General features: G+C 42.2%; 1 protein-coding gene across 1 annotated transcript in view; it reads right to left on the minus strand.

Annotated features, from left to right (window-relative positions):
- The window catches only part of LOC142488223 (polycystin-1-like protein 1), a 298,659-nt gene that overhangs the window by 838 nt on the left and 277,427 nt on the right, over positions 1 to 20,394 (minus strand). Inside the window, exons 14-18 of the mRNA XM_075588596.1 lie at positions 19,527 to 20,021; positions 1,728 to 1,829; positions 919 to 981; positions 555 to 725; positions 290 to 363 (exon numbers count right to left, since the gene is read on the minus strand). Coding sequence (XP_075444711.1) covers positions 290 to 363; positions 555 to 725; positions 919 to 981; positions 1,728 to 1,829; positions 19,527 to 20,021 — 905 coding nt within the window. The remainder of the gene's footprint in view (positions 1 to 289; positions 364 to 554; positions 726 to 918; positions 982 to 1,727; positions 1,830 to 19,526; positions 20,022 to 20,394) is intronic.

Consider the following 20,394-nt stretch of genomic DNA (forward strand, 5'->3'; position numbering starts at 1 on the left):
ACTGTGCCGTCTTCCAGAGACATAGAGAATTGAAACACTTAATTTTAAAATAAACAATACTTTACAAACTGCAGGAAGTGATTCCACTTGCTTCCCACAGTACATACAGTGTTATTGGGTTGACAATTCTAAGGCACCGTAGGAATTGGTTATGGTGTCAGAACAAACAGGATCAGAAATTGATATCTCAATATTTCAATCAGTCTCTCAATCTCCCTCTTTCTCTCCTTAATCCATGTTCGGATTGTTAAAATGCAGTTCTTTTTGAGAATGATCCATGTAAATTCACCAAAGGGATCGACCGAGCCAAGGTGAATCCAAATCCAACCCCTTCCCCCCCCTCACCCCCAAAATTGCCTATCTCTACAAAACAGAAAAACACTGATTATAAAGTGCATATTATAAAGTCTTTTAACGCTGAAATGCCATAGTGCTATAATTAGATCAAATAAAAAATAAGTAATGGCAATTCATATACGAAAACATATTTTTGTGGGGCTGACCTTGTAATTGTACAGTATGTGGGTGTAGCTAAGAGTTTAATATAGACATACCTGTGACAGTATAACTGCTAAACATACTGTTGCTAATATGCAGTTTTGACCAGTCTACCATAACTGCTACTGCAGGTGCATTGGCCAAAGGAGACAGAAGGTTATCACCTCCCTCAAAATCTGACACAGTCTCTTCACTTGGATTTCTTCCCACATTGCCACTAATTTCACCTTGAAAACAAAATAAATATATCATTTTATTTAACAAGTTACTGAAGACTTCTTCAGTGTAGCAGCTAAAAGAACAGATGTTTTGTTTCATTACATAGAAAGACATAGAATTAGTAAATACATGTTACTACTCAATTTTGTTTTAATCTACACTATTCTAGTTTGTTAATACCAAGTGTTTTTTTATCCTTACCTTCTGTTCTTTCACCTGAGCCCCCTCTACCTTCTTGAATACCACTGTAGTGAGCCTCAAAATCTGTCAGATATAAAAACATGCACATTTGTGGTTATACCATTTTCTAGAATATTGTACTTTATTACAATGGTCAGTTAACAGTTTTTTTTATAGCATTGTGTTTTAATTTGTATAATCAACATACAAAAGGAGCATTTTCAAGCATCACAATTTAGAATAAGGAGTCATGATATGAAACAGATTAAGAGGTCTCTTTTTGGGACATTTCTAGAGACCACCAATTCAGAAAAGAGAGAGAAATAACTTAATTTAGATCAACAAGCTTCCCCCAAATCAAGTTTTTTGTTGTTGCTGCAATGTCACCTCACGATGATGTCAAGGCTTTCTAATGGCTGGCATAGTGAGGCTGACCCCTGTCACCCTTTGTTTCTCTTGTAAGTGAATTTTAAAATAAAATAAACAAACTGAATATGTATAAACAGGGGTCCATGGTTTAGTTCCGGATGGCCCATTGTTAAAAATAAGGTAAAAAAATATATATGTAATTCTATCTGTAAAAAGCAGTGAAAATTGCAGATTTAAAATACAGTACCTCTGCATGAATGTTTATCAATAACAGCAACTGAACAGTTACTGAAAGCAGGGGAAATTTCAAAGTGTAAATCAAACTGGAGATCAAATTGTATGTTGTGTACGATAGTGCTTTCGGCGGGCATAAGCAACTAAGTAATAAAACGGTTCCTTTAAAGCTATTCAATTCAAAAGACAAATAAAAAGATTGTGAACTCAAAACAATTCTCATCTACCTGGAAATGTACGATTTACTGTGTGGTTGAGTATATCAATCCATCCTTCTCCATTTCCTGTCATGTACCCACTGCTGGTCCAGTTAGTGGATCCATGAGCTTCTGTTATTTTAGTAAATATAAAAGCATAAGAATACATGGTTAACTGATATTTTGTGGTCGTAAAAAATAAGAAAAATCACAATGGCAATATATATTCTTTTAAAGAGGCAATCCACGCAGCACTTTATAAAAAAAAAATTATTTTAAATGTATGTAGCCTTTGATTACCTTTATTGAAAACGAATTACCTAAGCTGCAGATCGATTAACTCTCCCATGCTCAATCAGCAAAATCCTGCTTTGAGGGTTCACCAAATGGTTGCCTTTAAGTTTCAAATCGATCCTTCAGTCAGTGCCACTCAGCAGCTACAATTTATTCTTATATTACATAACATTACCTATTGTTACAATTTGCAGCTCAAACTTCTGGGGATATTGGCAACAAATTATCACAAACAGGAAAGTGTTGCAAAGATATTTTACTGTTGGGGAGGTATGTTAAAGCCTGCTATAGAAATCAAAGGATGCTCATTGTGATGGTGGGGATAGCCAGCATCCATAATAAAAGGTGAAGCTCGGCTGGTTACCTCTAAAAAAACATGGTTCCCCGGCAGCTTATCAGTACCATAAGCCGGGGACAGTGTGTGTGTGTTATAACCCTATCTGTGCTTCTATAAACCTGGGACTTCAGGAGCAGGACTTTCATAGTGGGTATTTGGGTGAAACTGGGATTAAAACCTATAAAGAAAAGTTGACAAAGGCACTAGTTGTACCCCTATTTCATCCACAGACGGTGTTTGTCCTGTGGGTACGCATGTGCATGTAATACCGGTGTATATTGCTCCTATGAAATATTGTGTTCCACAGCCCACAAAGTTTATTATCTATATCCCCAAGTCTAGGTTAGAAGGAAAAAACGTGTTTAAAATATGTATTCATCTCTAATAATAATAATAACAATAATTCGACAAACCAGGATCTCTGCATAGAGATGTGGGATCAAAAGGGAGGATGGAAGTAGAGAGCTGTAAGGCCATTTGGTGAGCTGGGAAGGTCGGAGTACCAAGTCAAGAGACAGACTCCAAGCAAGGGAGACTCTTTGTTCTCCCAAACTTGGTGGAACGTACCCTGTGGGAGGTATGGGGCTGGCAAGGGCAAGAAAAAATCCAAAAAGAGGAGAAAATTTCTCCAGTGACCAAGAGGCCAGTTCATCTGCTGATGAGACACGGGGACAGACACCAGGACCCTCCAACTCCGCTTCTTTTTTAGGAGGAGGGAGAGGAACGGGGAAAAAGGCAAAAGAAAAAAGACAAGGAGGGGGAGACGAATACCAGCGGACACCGCCCGTCTTGAGACCCCGGCAATAAGTAGTGTGCATAGTCTTGTTATCAATCTCTCTGATTACTCACTGTCCAACACAGAATTGGAGGTTTTGTCTAGAGGACCCTCATTTGTACCCACCACTATAGCAAACAGATTTGATTTAGATGTGGAGCTTTTTAAGATGGAGAGAAAACTAAACCTTAAATCTTTTTTTCTCAACAGGGGACCGGCCATGCAACAGCAGCAGCCATCAGTAGCCACACAGGATTTGACTGAAGAAACGGTATGTAAATTAAAATCTACGTTTGTACCTCCTGTTAAGAATTCAGCAGTACAAGCATACATGAATTTGGTAAAACATGATATAAACACATATTTTAAGAAAAAACATCGCATACAATACAACCTTAACATCAGTCAAAAGCAGTGTTTAAAACATTTAGCCGATAACCCCAAGATCATCCTAAAAAGAGCAGACAAGGGAGGGGCCCTCGTTCTCCAAAATTATGAACAATATAGGGCAGAAGCCAACAGACAATTAGCAGACACAAACTGCTATGTGAAATTAACACATGATCCCACAAACCCATACCAAGAAGAAATAAAACAAATCTTACAATTGGGTTTGGGTAATACATGGCTAACAGAAAAGGAGGTAGAATTCTTAACAATGGAGCACCCACGCCGACCAGTGCTGTATCTACTACTAAAGATACATAAAAGTCTGCATAATCCCCCAGGTAGACCGATCATATCTGCCACAAGTTCCATCAACCAGCCATTGTCAATGTTTGTAGACACTTTTTTACAACCATTAGTAAGAGAGGGTAGATCGTATATAAAAGACACATTTGATTTTTTAAATAAAATAAGATCAATTGATTTTAAAGATAGAGAAGTATTTCTAGTGACCATGGATGTCACTAGTCTCTATACGGTCATCCCTCATTCAGAAGGTTTAGAAGTGGTTAGGGAAAAATTAGAATTAAGTCACCAAAAAGGACCACCAACTGATTACATCATGCTACTGTTACACTTTATCTTGCACAAAAATTATTTTAAGTTTGAGAACAATTTTTATTTGCAGACCACAGGTACCGCCATGGGGAGCAATGTAGCACCATCCTATGCTAACTTATACATGGCACATTTTGAAGAAAAATACATCTATGACACACAATTCTTTGGTAAAATACTCTTCTATTGTCGCTATATAGACGACCTCTTTTTTATCTGGGAGGGAACAGAAAATGAACTTATTGAGTTCTTCACATACTTGGCAGAAATACCTACGCCAATTAGATTTACTAAGAATTGGAGCAAATCTCAAATATCATATTTAGATGTAATGATTACATATGATGGACATGAGGTACACACAGACCTTTTCCGTAAACTTACGGATAGAAATGCTACATTGCATGGGTCTAGTTTTCATCCAGACCCGTTAAAAAGGATGTTACCTTATTCGCAAAAAATCAGACCGAGAAAAATTGTCGACAGGCCTACACATCTAGCTAGAACCATAGCAGATATAAAAACCAGATTTACTGAAAGGGGGCATAAAGCATCCAAAGTGGAAAAATCTTTGGAAAAGGAACCACTAATGGTGACTAGGCAATAGCTAAAGAGGATAAAATAACCTTTGTCAGCAAATACACCACTGCAAGCAAATTTATTAAACAAACCATGCAAAAACATTGGAAAATTCTTCAAACAGATCAGATATTAGGAAACATTTGTAAAGAAACACCGAGATTTGCCTACAAAAGAGGAGAGAATATCAAGGATATTCTCATTAAAGCAGATAAAAAAGAGCACTATGTGAGTACACATTTTTTAAGTAACCCAAAAGCAGGCTGCTACAAGTGTTTTAATTGTTCGGTATGCAACAGTTTAATGACAGGCGATGTATTTTGTCATCCTAGAAGTGGTGCAAAATTTTAAAATCAATAAGCGTATCACCTGCACTACCACACAAGTCATCTATATCATTAAATGTCCTTGTGGGCTTTTATATGTGGGTAAAACAAAAAGGAGTCTAAAAACCAGATTTATTGAGCATAAGAGCAGGATAAATAATAAATCGGAGAATACGGTTTTTATTGACCACTGTACAGACCACAACCACCCAGTCTCATCCCTTCGTGTAATGGGGATAGAACTAATACAAAGAAAGTCCACAGGATTCGATTTAGATACACTTTTATTACAACGAGAGACATTCTGGACATACACGTTGGACACAGTTTATCCTAAAGGGCTAAATGACTACATATCTTACAACTGTTTTCTTGATAGGAGATAAAACTGTTTCTTATTTGTTTCTTGTATGGCATGGCTGCTGTTGGTGAGAAGCCTTTTAAGTGAGTAAGGACTAAATAGATTGATAAGCATTCCATAAACTTTTAATAAATGTTTATTTTGCACATTTTAAATTGACACTGGAGCACACTATATACAGCTACCCCTGATCACATACTAAAGGACATTTATTGCAGGAAAAGAGAAAAAGAAATAAAGCCCAATTTTCAGGACACATTAAGTACTACAAGATTCAAGAGATCTCACAGTGAAGAAACAGGACGCAGGAGCACCTCCCACATCGAGACGCAGAAGGATGGAAGGCTTACAGCTCATAGAGCGAACACACAGCCCCCACAGCAGCACGAGGGAAGGATAAACTACTCAGGCAAGAAGACTGACGTCACTGTAGATCGACGGGGCGACGATGACGATGCTGGAACGCATGGGCATGCGCAGAAGAGTCCCGTGACGTCACTGGAACTCACAGACCGGAAATGGACACAGGAACCGGAAATGAACTCTCATGGACTGTTATGGCTATGCATGGAGATAGCACTGATCAGGGGAAGCGGACTGGGAGCAGCTGGGGTGATTATGTAACTGTTTTCACTTGTTTTTCACTTGTTTGATTAATGTTGGAGGGTATATATACTAGGTAGACCCTCATTTGAGTATGCCTTGTCACTTGAAAAAGACCTGTTGGTCGAAACGTCGTGTGGCACAATAAATTCATTATCTTGAAATCCGTGTAGCGCTGGATCTCTCTTTTTTCCTCGCTGGCAAGGGGAAGCCATTGCTCCTAGGCACGGTTCCCATGAGCCAGTTAGAATTTCCCGATTGCTTTCTCGACACATTCCCTCCTCTGACGTGTACAGCAAGATGAGCCTCCAGCTCGGATTAGCTGTTGCAGTTACGATCCGCTCTCTGATTGGTCGCCAGCCCCTTATCCATGTTAAACATTGGACAGTGAGGTCTATGTAAGGGGATTGCCCGATCAGAAAACTAGACGATCTTGGGACTTGGTCCAGTAAAGTGCTGGCGGGCTTTTCAAAAGTGCTTTGCTCCGAATAGCAAAGAACTTGGCATGGAGTTGCCTGAGAAACCTAGACTAATTGAAGACAAGAGTCAGGGTGTGCCCAATGCTACATCCCATTGACAAAACATATATGGTAAAAACTATAAAGTAAAATACTTCAATAATAATATTAAATACTTGGTTATTTAGTTAACACTTCGGCCAAAGCGTCAAGACCTACAGTATAATGGTTCTTCCCCTCTTACAGAGGTAAAAGGAAGGGTTAATTTAATATTATTATTGAATTATTTTCCTTTATACTTTTTATCATATATGTTTTGTCAATGGGATGTAGCATTGGGCACCCCCTGTCTCTTGTTATATACAATTGCCACACTCAGTAGCTCTCTTGTTGACATAAATATATATTCATGATGTGGTGGGTGTGGGAGTTTGAGCTAGCTGGGAATGTGTGTTAATCAATTTTTGACTGGTAGCAGTTGTTTGGAGGCTGGTGGCACCTCCCCCAGAGCTCACTCCTCCTCCTTCACCTTTTTAACTTTGGAGGTCTTTTCATTTGCTGCAGGAACAAGACCTATAATAGTTCTTCCCCTCTTACAGAGGTAAAAAGAAGGGTTCCCAGTGTAGTGTAGGACCTATATTAATTTGGTTATACTGTACCTTGGCGTTGGTATGCAGTCTTATGACGCTTTGCCCAAAGGGTTAACTAAATAACCAAGTATTTAATATTATTATTGAAGTATTTTACTTTATACTTTTTACCATATATGTTTTGTCAATGGGATGTAGCATTGGGCACCCCCTGTCTCTTGTTATATACAATTGCCACGCTCAGTAGCTCTCTTGTTGACATAAATATATATTCATGATGTGGTGGGTGTGGGAGTTTGAGCTAGCTGGGAATGTGTGTTAACTAATTGAAGACAAGTTCTACAGTCAACTCCAAGTTCTGAGAATCACCAAAGATACAGCCAGCGGGGAGAGCTAGGTTTCTCTCCTGAATAGAATACCGTGGAGTTCCTGGACGTGGAGCGGACAGGGTAAGCCTTCTGAAGCAGGCACCCTGCACCTAGTGAGGCTAGAGACTCCCTCCAGACCCCCAGTAAAGCGTGTATTTACTGTATTTTATGTTTCATTGTATGTCTGCTGGTTTTACCAGAATAACCAGACAGATAGGAAAAATGCTGCACTCCTTAAATTATAAACAAAATAGATACAGTTACCGGTGCTCCAATGTTTGTACGAAAGCCTGTGATCAGTCCTGGATAGATGATGAATGGAACAAAGGGCACAACGGATTTAGAATATCCAAACTCATTTATTGAGCCAACACTGAGTGTTGGCTCAATAAATGAGTTTGGATATTCTAATCCGTTGTGCCCTTTGTTCCTTTCATCATTTTACCAGAATAACCCCCATTTTATTCCACTACCTTGTCCTGCCTAGTAAATTGATCCTGCAAGGTAAACGGTGTTAAAAGTTCTGGTCTCCTGTGGCACTTATCATATTAAAACACATTTAAAATGGCATTAAGAGTTGAATACAAAAAAAATGTAGTAAGTATGGTCTAATACTACAGAACTGATATATTTTTTAAAAACACAAGTAGGATATTGCATGGCTTGCTCCATAACATTGGGTTAACCCCAATGGTGCACTAAAGGTTCAGTCCCTTCTAGCTCCAAAATGATCTAGTCCAAGTTCCTGAGTGTTTGCTGAATTGGCCAAGTTACTAAGCTCTGATAGCAGTTAACTTGGGATAAAGGCTGCAAGACTTCTCAGCGCAAGGGACTCTCCGTAGGTTCATGTAAAAAAGTAATAAATATACATAGTGTAGACGTGCTAAACACCTAAACTCAAAGAGGAAAAGCACTCACGTGGTGGTAGAAATTATCAGGCATGTACAGATATATAGAGAAAAAGGAGAAGCCTTAGAAAATACGGAGAAAAAGGAGTTGTGGGGTAGCGCCCGGGTATTCCCTTTACCAATGTATAGATATATATAGGTTCCTGTAGGAGCTCAAATGCTTGGTTCCTTATAATCAGTATATATATATGGAGGTTACCATACAAGGGAAATATGAATAGTTATAATGCAATTCACAAATTCCAATGTCATATGTAGACACATCAATCCCTAGCTTCGTCTGGTGAGGGAGTCTTCATTTCTCCTCTCCTAAGGAATTTCAAGGATAAAATGTAGTCACTATTATTCCCCTGCAGGTCCTCAGGCGTGCAACCGCATCCGTGATCCAAAGGTATCCAAAAGTGTTGTGTAGGGTGCACAGTGGCAAGAATCAGGTCAAGTGGCAATAAAAACGTATTTATTCAGGCTGCATTAAAAAACGGTAGAGAGTACAGCTCTCCTACGCGTTTCGTGCCCCATTTAATTATAATAGCTGTTGTTAACTGCTAAAGTAATTAAGGGGTTAGGGGCCATTAGAATGTATTTTCTCTTGTATTCTTTCTGGCATGGAACTGGAGTATGCTGATGAGGACGCCCTTCATGATGGCAAGGGTAAGTAAAAAGTTTTATTTACTTTATTTATGGTGGCTGGCTAATGTTTTTTTTAATAATGGGCAAATGAGCTATTATCCATATCTGCATAATAGTTATTTTGCCCATTACTGTACTGTTTGTGTTAGGGGGAAAGGGGGTGAGGAGGCAGGGGGTGTATTTATTTAAATGTTAGCAAAAAAAAATGTTTGTCACATGATTGGTAATGCAAGCCAGAGGGGACCTGCGGGGATCACCCAAGGGCCCCCAGACAACTGTGGGGACCACCTGAGGACCCCCGGAAACCAGCAGGGACCACCCGAGGGCCCACTGCACCCGTGGGAACTACCTGGGGACCCCCGAAAACCCACAAGGATCACCCAAGGGCCCCAGACACTCACAGACACAACCTGGGGACCCCCAGACACCTGCTGGGACACCCAAGGGCCCACACACCCAGGGGATCACCCAAGGGCCCCCAGACAACCGTGGGGACCACCTGAGGACCCCCGGAAACCAGAAGGGACCACCCGAGGGCCCACAGCACCTGTGGGAACTACCTGAGGACACCCGGACACCCACAAGGATCACCCAAGGGCCCCCAGACACCCACAGACACAACCTGGGAATCCCCAGACACCTGCTGGGACACCCAAGGGCCCACACACCCAGGGGACCACCTTAGGACCCCTGGACACCTGCGTGGACCATCTGAGGACATCCAAACACTCGCGGCCTCTGGTATCAATCATGTGGGGGTAGAGGAGATGGGTGTTAGTGTTTATTGTGGGTAGCATGGGCGGGTGAAGGGGATATTTGTCCCTTGGTGGGTAGCGCGAGGGGTTAACCCCTTAATTGCCTTGGCAGTTAGCCGCTAAGATAATGAAGTTGTCTGTAAATGCATTTTTATTGCATGGGATTTATGTTGGGGGTCTCCAGTGCTGATGTTAATGGATATGATAACTATATACAAATATATTCAGGGACAATACAAGGAGCTTTCAAAAGAACTATTCATCCCACGGGCAGTACAAAGGACTCGGGGCCATCCCTTAAGGTTGGAGGAAAGGAAATTTCACCAGCAACAAAGGAAAGGGTTCTTTACAGTAACCAGAACGTGATGACGTCATCACACCGAGCGGACGCCTCCTAGCAGTGGGATGAGACTGCTGCGGCTGCAGCTGCTGACTTAGCAGGCTACAACCCTTCAACTCGGCACCCCGCCCCCCTCTGCCTACACTGTAGGATCGTGAGCTGCTGCAACGGACAACCCCAGTCCCCATAAAGCTAAGTTATACTATGGGTGGTCAGTCAGAAGGTATTTTTTGAGGTCACTGTACCTGATAGCAGCATATACTATAGCCGCTCCTCTGACAGACATTCTCCTTAAACCGAGTGTTATCTGGGGGGTCCATATTGTTAGCATTATTAGGGGTAACCCACACACACTTAGGGCAACATCACTCTGTGCAACACTCATTATGGACAACATCTTATGCACTGATTTATACTGCCAGGAGTACTCTGATTAAGTACAGTGCCTCTGTTGCCTGCTATCTGGGAGACTCCACTCAGTGAACCTCTGTATTTCCATCTAGCAGAGACCCTATTCAGTGACCTCTGCATTAACTGTGTTATATTATTCTGAGGCCATAACTGGATACGGTCACTGAACCGTGCCTCTGGGCACTAGCAGAACACGCTTTGTGCTTGCCCTACGCAGAGGTTACTACTTACTAGCTACGTAGCTTTGTATGTGGTTTAATTTATGTTATATGTATTACTCTCCACATCATCTGTTGACTTCATTTGTGTTTTGGAGTTGACATACACCCCCATTCTTTGTGGTCTATGTATACGGATGTAAGGGCTTTATGACTCACGAACTGTATATGAACCGCCTCTTCAGATCTAGTATCAGCATACTTTTTTCTATAGGTGTGCCGGTTTTTTTGATATTAGAATTCCTGCCAACAGTACAGGTTTTCAAGTCTGAAGTTACTTTGTGGCGAGACTTTGCAGTTTTCTGTAGCCCACACCTTCTTCAGATCTAGTATCAGCATACTTTTTTCTATAGGTGTGCTGGTTTTTGATAATAGAATTCCTGCCAACAGGACAGGTTCTCAAGTCTGAAGTTACTTTGTGGCGAGACTTTGCAGTTTTCTGTAGCCCACCCCTAGGTGGTGTATTGTCCCCACTATCGTCCATACACCTGTTTGGGCAGTGACCTCTGCATTAACTGTGTTATATTATTCTGAGGCCATAACTGGATACGGTCACTGAAACGTGCCTCTGGGCACTAGCAGAGCACGCTTTGTGCTTGCCCTACGCAGAGGTTACTACTCACTAGCCACGTAGTTAATAGCTATGTATGTGGTTTAATTTATGTTATATGTATTACTCTCCACATCATTCGTTGACTTCATTTGTGTTCTGGAGTTGACATACACCCCCATTCCTTGTGGTCTATGTATACGGATGTAAGGGCTTTATTACTCACGAACTGTATATGAACCGCCTCTTCAGATCTAGTATCAGCATACTTTTTTCTATAGGTGTGCCGGTTTTTTGATAATAGAATTCCTGCCAACAGGACAGGTTTTCAAGTCTGAAGTTACTTTGTGGCGAGACTTTGCAGTTTTCTGTAGCCCACACCTTCTTCAGATCTAGTATCAGCATACTTTTTTCTATAGGTGTGCTGGTTTTTGATAATAGAATTCCTGCCAACAGGACAGGTTCTCAAGTCTGAAGTTATTTTGTGGCGAGACTTTGCAGTTTTCTGTAGCCCACACCTAGGTGGTGTATTGTCCCCACTATCTTCCATACACCTATTTAGGAAGATCTTTTATTGGTTTGTTTTAAGGGACTGGCCGTGGACTACTTCTACCATTTCCCTCTATACAATATGTTCTTACTATTTGGTGATTAAAAGGTTTTTAATGTTATCAACCATATCGCTCTGACTTACCTTTCTGAGTGCATTCAAGGAGGAACTTGTCTGTCTGTTTATGTTGTTCTTTACAGTAAGGGCAGTTAAAATGTGGAATTCATTACCCATGGAGACTGTGATGGCAGATACAATAGATTTGTTCAAAAAAAGTTTGGACATCTTTTTAGATGGGAAAGGTATACAGGGATATACCAAATAAGCAGTGTTCGACAAACCTATACATTTGCACGCCCCGGGCGAGTGGATTTAACATTGTAGCGAGCTCCTATTGGCCCAAGCAGCACACGTGTGGTACTAGGTGGCGAGTAGATTTTTTTTGTTCGGCGAGTAGATTTTTTGGTGATTTGTCCACCACTGCAAATAAGTATACATGGGAAGGATGTTGATCCAGGGATTAATCCGATTGCCAATTCTTGGAGTCAGGAAGGAATTAATTTTTCCCCTTAATGGGGTTTTTTGTTTGCCTTCCTCTGGATCAATAAGTAAGTATAGATATAGAATAAAGTATCTGTTGTCTAAATTTAGCATAGGTTGAACTTGATGGACGTATGTCTTTTTTCAACCTCATCTACTATGTAACTATGTAACTATATCAGCTCCAGAGTCTCCAGGCATCAATCCCATGCAGAAAAAACTAATTTTTTTTTCTAAGTCCCGTCCCGCCTCTTCTCAGCAGATTCTCACCAACTTCACGCCAACTTTCTTTGGCATGAGGATTTGGGGAGAAACTCGCCATTCTAGAGCCGCAATAGGCCTCGATAAGCTAATCCCAGCTACTAGAATTTTACGAGTTTCAGAACCTGCTGCTTAGTGGCTTATCCACTCTCACAATCGAAGGCTAATAATTTTGGCAATCTTTTATCGCCCACTCATCGACGCTTACAGAATCATAGTAGGTATTTTGGCTGATAAATGCTCGATAAGTGGCTTATGAATGTTTAGACCATAGACCACTTAGACTCCCAAAGTTTGGAGTCGCTAGGGTACAGGGAACAGAAAAGGAAAAAATGTTGTCTTTATTTCTGTCTGCCTTATTTCCCCACACACTTTCCCTTTGACAGTTTGGACTCTCAGAGTTCCCCCAACCTTATGTACGGTTGGTCACCCACAAACAATATACTGTTTTTGGGTCACCTTGGCACTAGCTGGGATACCCCCCTGAACCCAGGGATTCCCTCAGCTCAAGAGATACACATTTATTCCTGTGCCTCATTCTCCTTTCCGATTTATGCTGAAGCAGGGCAGCCTAGTGGTGAGTCACTGTTACGATTTCAAGGGAATTGCCGGGACAATGTGCCTACATGTATCCGAGAATCAGGCATGATTCCCGGGTACATTTGTGGGGGAACCGGTAACTTTGGATCCCGACCGGCTAGACACATTCTGACAATGGTTCTTCTGCAAAAAAAACCTTGAAACTCATACACCAACAATCCCTGCTTGATTGCATGCCCGGAAAGGGAAAAAAACACAAAAAATGGTTTTATTACATTTTTGCAAACATAGTTCAATGCAATAATCCAATGTTACTGGGCCCGAGAGCTAACTCTCTTGGACCCTTATAGATGGAGCAGGGGTAACCAAAATTGACTTGATCTTTATTATATAGCCTGGTTACCCCCTCCCATCACAACCTCTCATATCGCTCCTCTATACAACATGTGATGAGATATGATGAGATACCTGTGAACACACTGGAGATATCTGGAAAATATGTTAATTTAAATCATTTGAATATATGTTGCATATTCAGAATTGTCTCATTTACCAGGCATATTAGGTGAGTTCACGGGCAGCTGTCTCTCTCCCAGTCTCTCTCTCTGGCTCTCTCTCCACCAGTCTCTTTCCCTCTCCCTCTTTCTCTTTCCCCCAGACTCTCATGAGCTTTTTGGATACAATAACCCTCAGGGAAAATAAGTTTGGTTACAATTTAGTTAATTTCATGTTATGAGCTCTGATTTAACAGGGTTTTGTTAATGTAGTTCATTGTAGACTAAGGGGCCTATTCTATTAGCCTCGATAAGCCACTTATCAAAGCCAAAATGCCTACTGCTATTCAGTAAGCCTCGATAAGTGGGTGATAAAACCATGAATCACCAATTTTTTCAGCCGTCCAAAACACAACGCCGGGTGAGCGGCGATAATCCACTTATCGGCAGGTTCTGAAACTCATGCAATTCTAGTAGCCTCGATTTAGTTTATCAAGGCTAATCGCGGCTCTAGAAGGCGAGCTTCTTCCAAAATCCTTATGACAGGAAAAGTTGGCGTGAGGCTGGGGTGAACCTGCTGAGAAGGTGGCGAGAGGAGCTCTGAGGGAGGGAGCATGTAGAAGGAGGTTGCCGGTGTGCGCCGAGAGGGCAATCGCATCGCCAGGGGCTCGGGTGATTGCAGAGGGAGTCGCCATTTTAGGGAAGCTCGCGCATGCGCAAAGCAGCAGTGGCCATTCTAGGTCGCGCATGCGCAGTGGAAAAGCGCGCAAACACTAGCCAATCAGGGAGGCTATGGGAAAGCACTACAAGTCCCATGAGCCTTTGGAGGGTCCCAGAGAGCGAATAGGAGCTGGAGAAGTGCTGAAGGGAGGATAAGGAAGTGTGTCACAGGAGGTAGCGTGGCAGAGTTTGACAGGGAAAGGTAGGGGACAGAAGGTCCATGTGGAGGGCATGTAAGCCTCTACACTAGGCCAGCATATACTCCCCTAGGCCCAAGGTAGGCCCTGAGTCATCCATAGCTTGTGGCTGCTACTGGGACAGACCCTAGCTTAGGGAACGGATACCTTTAGTGACTAAATATATTAGGGACACAGCAGATTCTGAACTCCTTGCAGAGAGGGTTGAGATCAGGCTTCACTGAAGAGACTGCAGAGGCATTGCCTTTGGTGGGATCACCTTGACGATGTCACGGTGAATGGGAGGATCGGCGAATCCTTTGTGAAGCATCATCAGACCAGATGCTGTCGCGCCCGGCAGGTAACAGTCTACAAGTGCACCAACATACCGGTCTATACCCAGGCACTGATCACGCCTATAAGGGTGGGTTCTTTGGGGACACTGTGGGACTAGTGGCCAAGGGACTTTACACACTGTGGAACTCTCTGGACACGGTGTAGGACACATTGGTGCGTAGCACTTCAGGATAATAAGCCCTGTAAGGCGGATGGTAACTGTGTATCTGTAACTTACTCATAAGGAAGAGTAATCCCAAAATTCATAGCAATCGCTTCACAGTAAAGGTTGCATTATTTTACACTGTGTGTATTGTTGTGTCCTGTGAGTGGCTGCTTCCGCTCTGCTAGGATCCCTCACAGGTGGAGGCGGTGCATCAGAGTAAGTATACACTCCCAGGCTCTCCATGGCAGAGGCTCAGGCTCCTGGAGCCAACAGGTATAAGGGCAGCAATCAGTAGTTTCCTGTGTTCTAGGGGAAACAGGGCTACCTGTGTCACTTCTTTCTTAGTAACATTGCCAAGATCAGACTTTTTCTCTGTCACTCTACTGCTTCTGCATGCCCTTATTCTCTCCCATTTGGATAATGGTAACATACCGCTAACAAGCCTCCCTGCCTCATAAATCTCTCCTTTGCAATTTATCTAAAATTCTGCAGCTAGAATCATTTAACTTTCTTCTGTCTACTCTGCATACATTTTCTCCTACATATTTAAAGTAGCCACTTTTTTAAGTAGCATGCAGTGTGGAGTTGAACAGGGAGTTCAACAGGAGTGAAAAAAGTGGACAATACAAAACCTACTGCACTGCCCCATAATCCTGAATTTGGAACTACGCTGGAAAGGAGGATATTATCTATCTCAGACTGCACATCTCCGCTCTAAACTATTGCTGCCATGCCACGATACTGTTTCTATTTGCTTTGACCTCATTTCTTTTCAAAATATGTGCTTCTTTCTATCAGTCTCATTATGTCTCTAACTCTATTCATGTATCTCCCTCTCCTTCCTTTGCCACTTCTCAGTTCACATGAACTCCTTTCTTACCTGTGCCACCTGACACTACACAGCTATATCCCCTGCAGTAAAACACACCCTTACAAATACTCCCCTCACATTCTTTCTTTCCATGCTTCTCCTTCTTGCTTCTCGGGATATCTCTCCCAATCCTGGTCCCTGTCTTATTTTTGTATGCTCTCATCCTCGCCTTCCACATACAACTTCTTCTCCTTCTGTTGTCAACCCCTCTAACCTCATACCCATCCCCTGGCACCCTCCCTCCTCTTTCCCATTCTCCGGTTCCCTTTGGAATGCATGCGCCCTTTCTAACAAGTTCCTCTCTGTGCATGACTTCTTTTTCTCTCACTCTCTGCTCCTCTTTGCTATAACTGAGACCTGGCTCACTCAGTCTGACTCTGCTCTGGAAGCTGCTCTCTCTTATGGTGGCCTTTCTTTCTCACACACTCTGCGCCCTAATGGCAAGGGTGGAGGCGTGGGGCTCTTGCTCTCCTCTCTCTTCCGTTACCGAACCCTTCCTATTCCTCCCTCTCTTGTTTTTCCCTCCTTTGAGGCTCACACTGTCCAGATCTTCTCTCCTCTCTCTGTCCAGTGACAGTCATCTTTTGCACACCTACCTCTACTCATCCTCCTTCTGTCTTTCTCTCTCACATTGAATCCTGGCTCTCTTTCTTTCTCTGCTCAGACTCCCCTGTTCTTCCTCTTCGGGACTTTAACTGCTACATTGATGACCCCTCTCATCCTTAGGCTTCCCGCTTTCCTTTCTATCTTCTTCTTTTGGCCTTCAACAGTGGACTGTAGCCAGCACCCACAAGGATGGTCACTACCTAGGCCTGGTAATCACTAAAAATGTTTCTCTTTCTATTTCTCCATTTCCCCCCTTCCTCTCTCTGACCATCACCTCATCTCATTTTCTCCCTCTCACCTCCCCTTCTCCACCTCTATCTACCCCTCATTTCTGCAGAGACCTGCACTCTATTAACCTACCAGCTTTGGATTTCACTTTACGCTCCTCCCTCTCCTCTCTCAGTTCTGCTCCAGACCCCGACAACGTGGTCAGGAACTACAAATCTGCCCTATCCTCCTCTCTTGCTCTTCATGCCCCGCTTTCTCTCTGCTGCTCTTTCCATTCTAAACCCAGATCTTGGCTAAATACCCACGTGCACATGCTGCGTTCCTGCACTCGTTCCTCTGAACGCCTCTGGAGGAAATCTCACACTCCCGCAGACTTCCTTCACTACGAATTTATGCTATCCTGTTTCAACTCTGCCCTCTCTCAAGCTAAACAAACCTATTTTTCTTCACTAATCAACATGCACAAGTCTAACCCACGCCGACTCTTCTCTGTCTTTGACTCCTTACTAAGACCACCCTCTGCTCCCTGTTCTTCTTCCTCCTTTTCACCTCAGGACTTTGCAGACTTTTTCAGGGAAAATGTGGAATCCATACTTCAGGACATCCCCTCTGTATCCCGCTTCCATCCTACACCTCTTCCTAACTCTCCTCTTGCCTTCCTTGACTCTTTTGCCGCTGTCGCACAGAAGATGTGTTGTTGCTAATCTCCTCTTCTCCATTTACCACCTGCCCTCTTGACCCATTCCCTCCTATCTCCTAAAACCTCTTGTTCCTACTATAATTCCTATGCTCACGCACATTTTTAACTCCTCTCTCTACTCTGGTATCTTTCCTACTTCCTTCAAACATGCAACAGTTATACTATTACTCAAAACAGCAAACTTGACCCTACCTGTCTTTTTAACTATCGTCCTGTCTCCCTCCTGCCTTTTGCCTCTAAACCCTCATGAATGTCTTGTATTCTCTCGCTTGCTCCATTTTCTCAACACCTATTCTCTCCAAGACCCTCTACAATCTGGCTACCACACTACTTACTCCACTGAAACAGCCCTTACTAAAATCACTAATGACCTTCATGCTGCCAAAGACAGAGGTCATCACACACTGCTCATATTACTCAACCTCTCTGCAGCATTTGATACTGTGGATACTGAAGACTTCTCCTTCACATTCCCATACTCTTGGAATTTGTAACAAAGCTCTGTCCTGGATCTCCCCTTACCTCTCCCATCGTACTTTCAGTGTCTCTTTTGCTAACACCTCCTCCTCTATCTATCTCTCTGTGGGGGTAACCCAGGGCCCTGTCCTGGGACATCTTCTCTTTTCTCTTTACACACTCTCTCTAGGTGACCTAATGACATCTCTTAGGTTCAATATCATCTTTATGCTGATGACATACAAATTTACTTTTCTACCCCGTGACCTTACACGTGCTGTACAGACTAAAGTTTCTGAATGTCTCTTTGCTATATAATCCTGAATGGCGCTCCGCCGACTTAAACTTAACATCGCAAAAACAGAGCTCCTAATACTTCCTCCCAAACCTGGCCCTACTCCCTCCTTCCACATTACTGTTGGAAGTACTATCATTCACCCAGTAACCCAAGCATGCTGCCTCGACTCCTCTCTTACATTCTTTTCTCACATTCAAAAGATAGCTAAAACCTGTCGTTTTTTCCTCCTCAATATTACCAAGATACGCTCAATCCTCTGTTGCTTGCCTGCATAAACTCTGACATAGACCCTCATTCTCTCCCGTCTCGATTACTGTAACCTCCTGCTGTCTAGCCTTCCTGATTCTCACCTATCTCCCCTACAATCTATCCTAAATTCTACTGCCAGAATGACTCTACATTTCCAAAATCTGTCCATTGTCTCCCCTGCTGAAATCCCTCTCCTGGCCTCCTATCAAATCTTGTATCGCAAACTCAATTCTCCTCCTCACTTTTAAAGCTTTACACTCTTCTGCTCCTTCTTATAACACCATCCCAATTCTTGCATTATGTTCAAGGATGTGTTCTCTCTACCCCTTTTGTATCTAAATCCCCCTCCCACCTTAAACCTTTTTCATCGACTGTCCCACACCTATGGAATGCCCTTCCCCTCAATATCTGACTAGCACCCTCTCTATCCACCTTTAAGACCCACCTAAAAACTTTAAGGAAGCATATGAGTAGCCCCATGGCTGACATTAAACACCTCATACATAAACCTTTGCCCCTTGCAGACACACTTACCAGAATGCCCTACTATTGTCTCTGTACCTTCTTCCTACCAACCAATTAGATTGTAAGCTCCTCGGAGCAGGGACTTCTTTTCCTAAATGGAAATTTTATGTCTGAAGCACTTCTCCCCTTTATGTTTTATTTATATTATTTGTTATTTATATGATTGCCACGTGTATTAACTGCTGTGAAGCACTATGTACATTAATGGCTGTATATAAAGACATACATACAAGTCTCCCTCCTTTATTACGATCGCCTCAAATCCCTCACCTGGCTTGCTATCAAGTTCATGATCACCTACAAAGTTCACCTTCTCACCTTAAATGTTTCCCACTCCTGTGCTCCTCCCAATATATCAGCTTTGATTTTTTGCTACGACACTAATGTCAATTGTAAACTCTCTGTGATTCTCAGACATTTCCTTTCCTATTGTCTGATGTTACTGTTTTGTATTTCTCTATGGAAACCACTGCATCAATTATTTAAATAAAAAATATACATACATATGTAGATTCAACACACACCCTGTTATGCCCACAAATACCAGCAGTGTATAAAATTAGAGATATAAATAAGAAAATACATGTAAGGGTCATTATTAGTACCTGATGCATCAGGACTTGTATTCTTTAACTTTGTACCAATAGCAGACCTCCTGGCCCTGGCTGGCTTTCCTCTTGACGGACCTTCCTCTAGCATGCCAGGCAGTGGGTAAGGCAAGTCCAGCATATCCAAATCAAATGTTGACATTGTAGTGCTATTGTTTAATTGATCAATTTCCTGTGAGACAATTCTGCTGATGCTGTGAGCATTTGTTTCTGTGAATGAGCTTTCAGATGCCTCAATGCTAAAAAAAGAAGATGCAGGTGTTTCCTTCACATACATATTCTCATCAGACGCCAATGCTGGAGAGAGAGAAGTCTCAAATGGATATTGTCCTGTGAATTCCTTTTGTGTGGGAATGGGTGTTGCCTGCAGTTCAACACTTGATTTGTTTGTAATTTGCATGGTTGATGTTTCCGTAGATGCTCCAATGGAAGGGAGAATTGCACCAAATAAACTTGAAGACCCCATAGTTTCTAGTGCTCGGCAAAAGGGAACTGTAATCGAGATATAATGTTTAATAATATTACTAGAGTATTGCTGATATTCATCAGTTTTTAACTGTTGGTATATTATGGTATAGTATAACGTATTGTATGTTTTTATTTATATAGCGCCAAAAGTGTACTCAGCGCTTCACAAATAATACAGTACAGGGAATTATAATTATACAATAAGTGCAGCAAAATCATACAATAGGAAAGGAAATCCCTGCCCTGAAGAGCTTACAATCTAAGAGGTTTAATGGGAGCTTACAGAGACAGTAGGTGAGGGAGTATGTGCTGTAGATGGCAGTGCTTGGTCACAATGTGTGGTAGGAGTGACTGAGTATATAACATATATATATATATATATATATATATATATATA

The sequence above is a fragment of the Ascaphus truei genome, chromosome 2 (assembly GCF_040206685.1).
Source record: "Ascaphus truei isolate aAscTru1 chromosome 2, aAscTru1.hap1, whole genome shotgun sequence".
In the NCBI taxonomy this organism is placed as follows: Eukaryota; Metazoa; Chordata; class Amphibia; order Anura; family Ascaphidae; genus Ascaphus; species Ascaphus truei.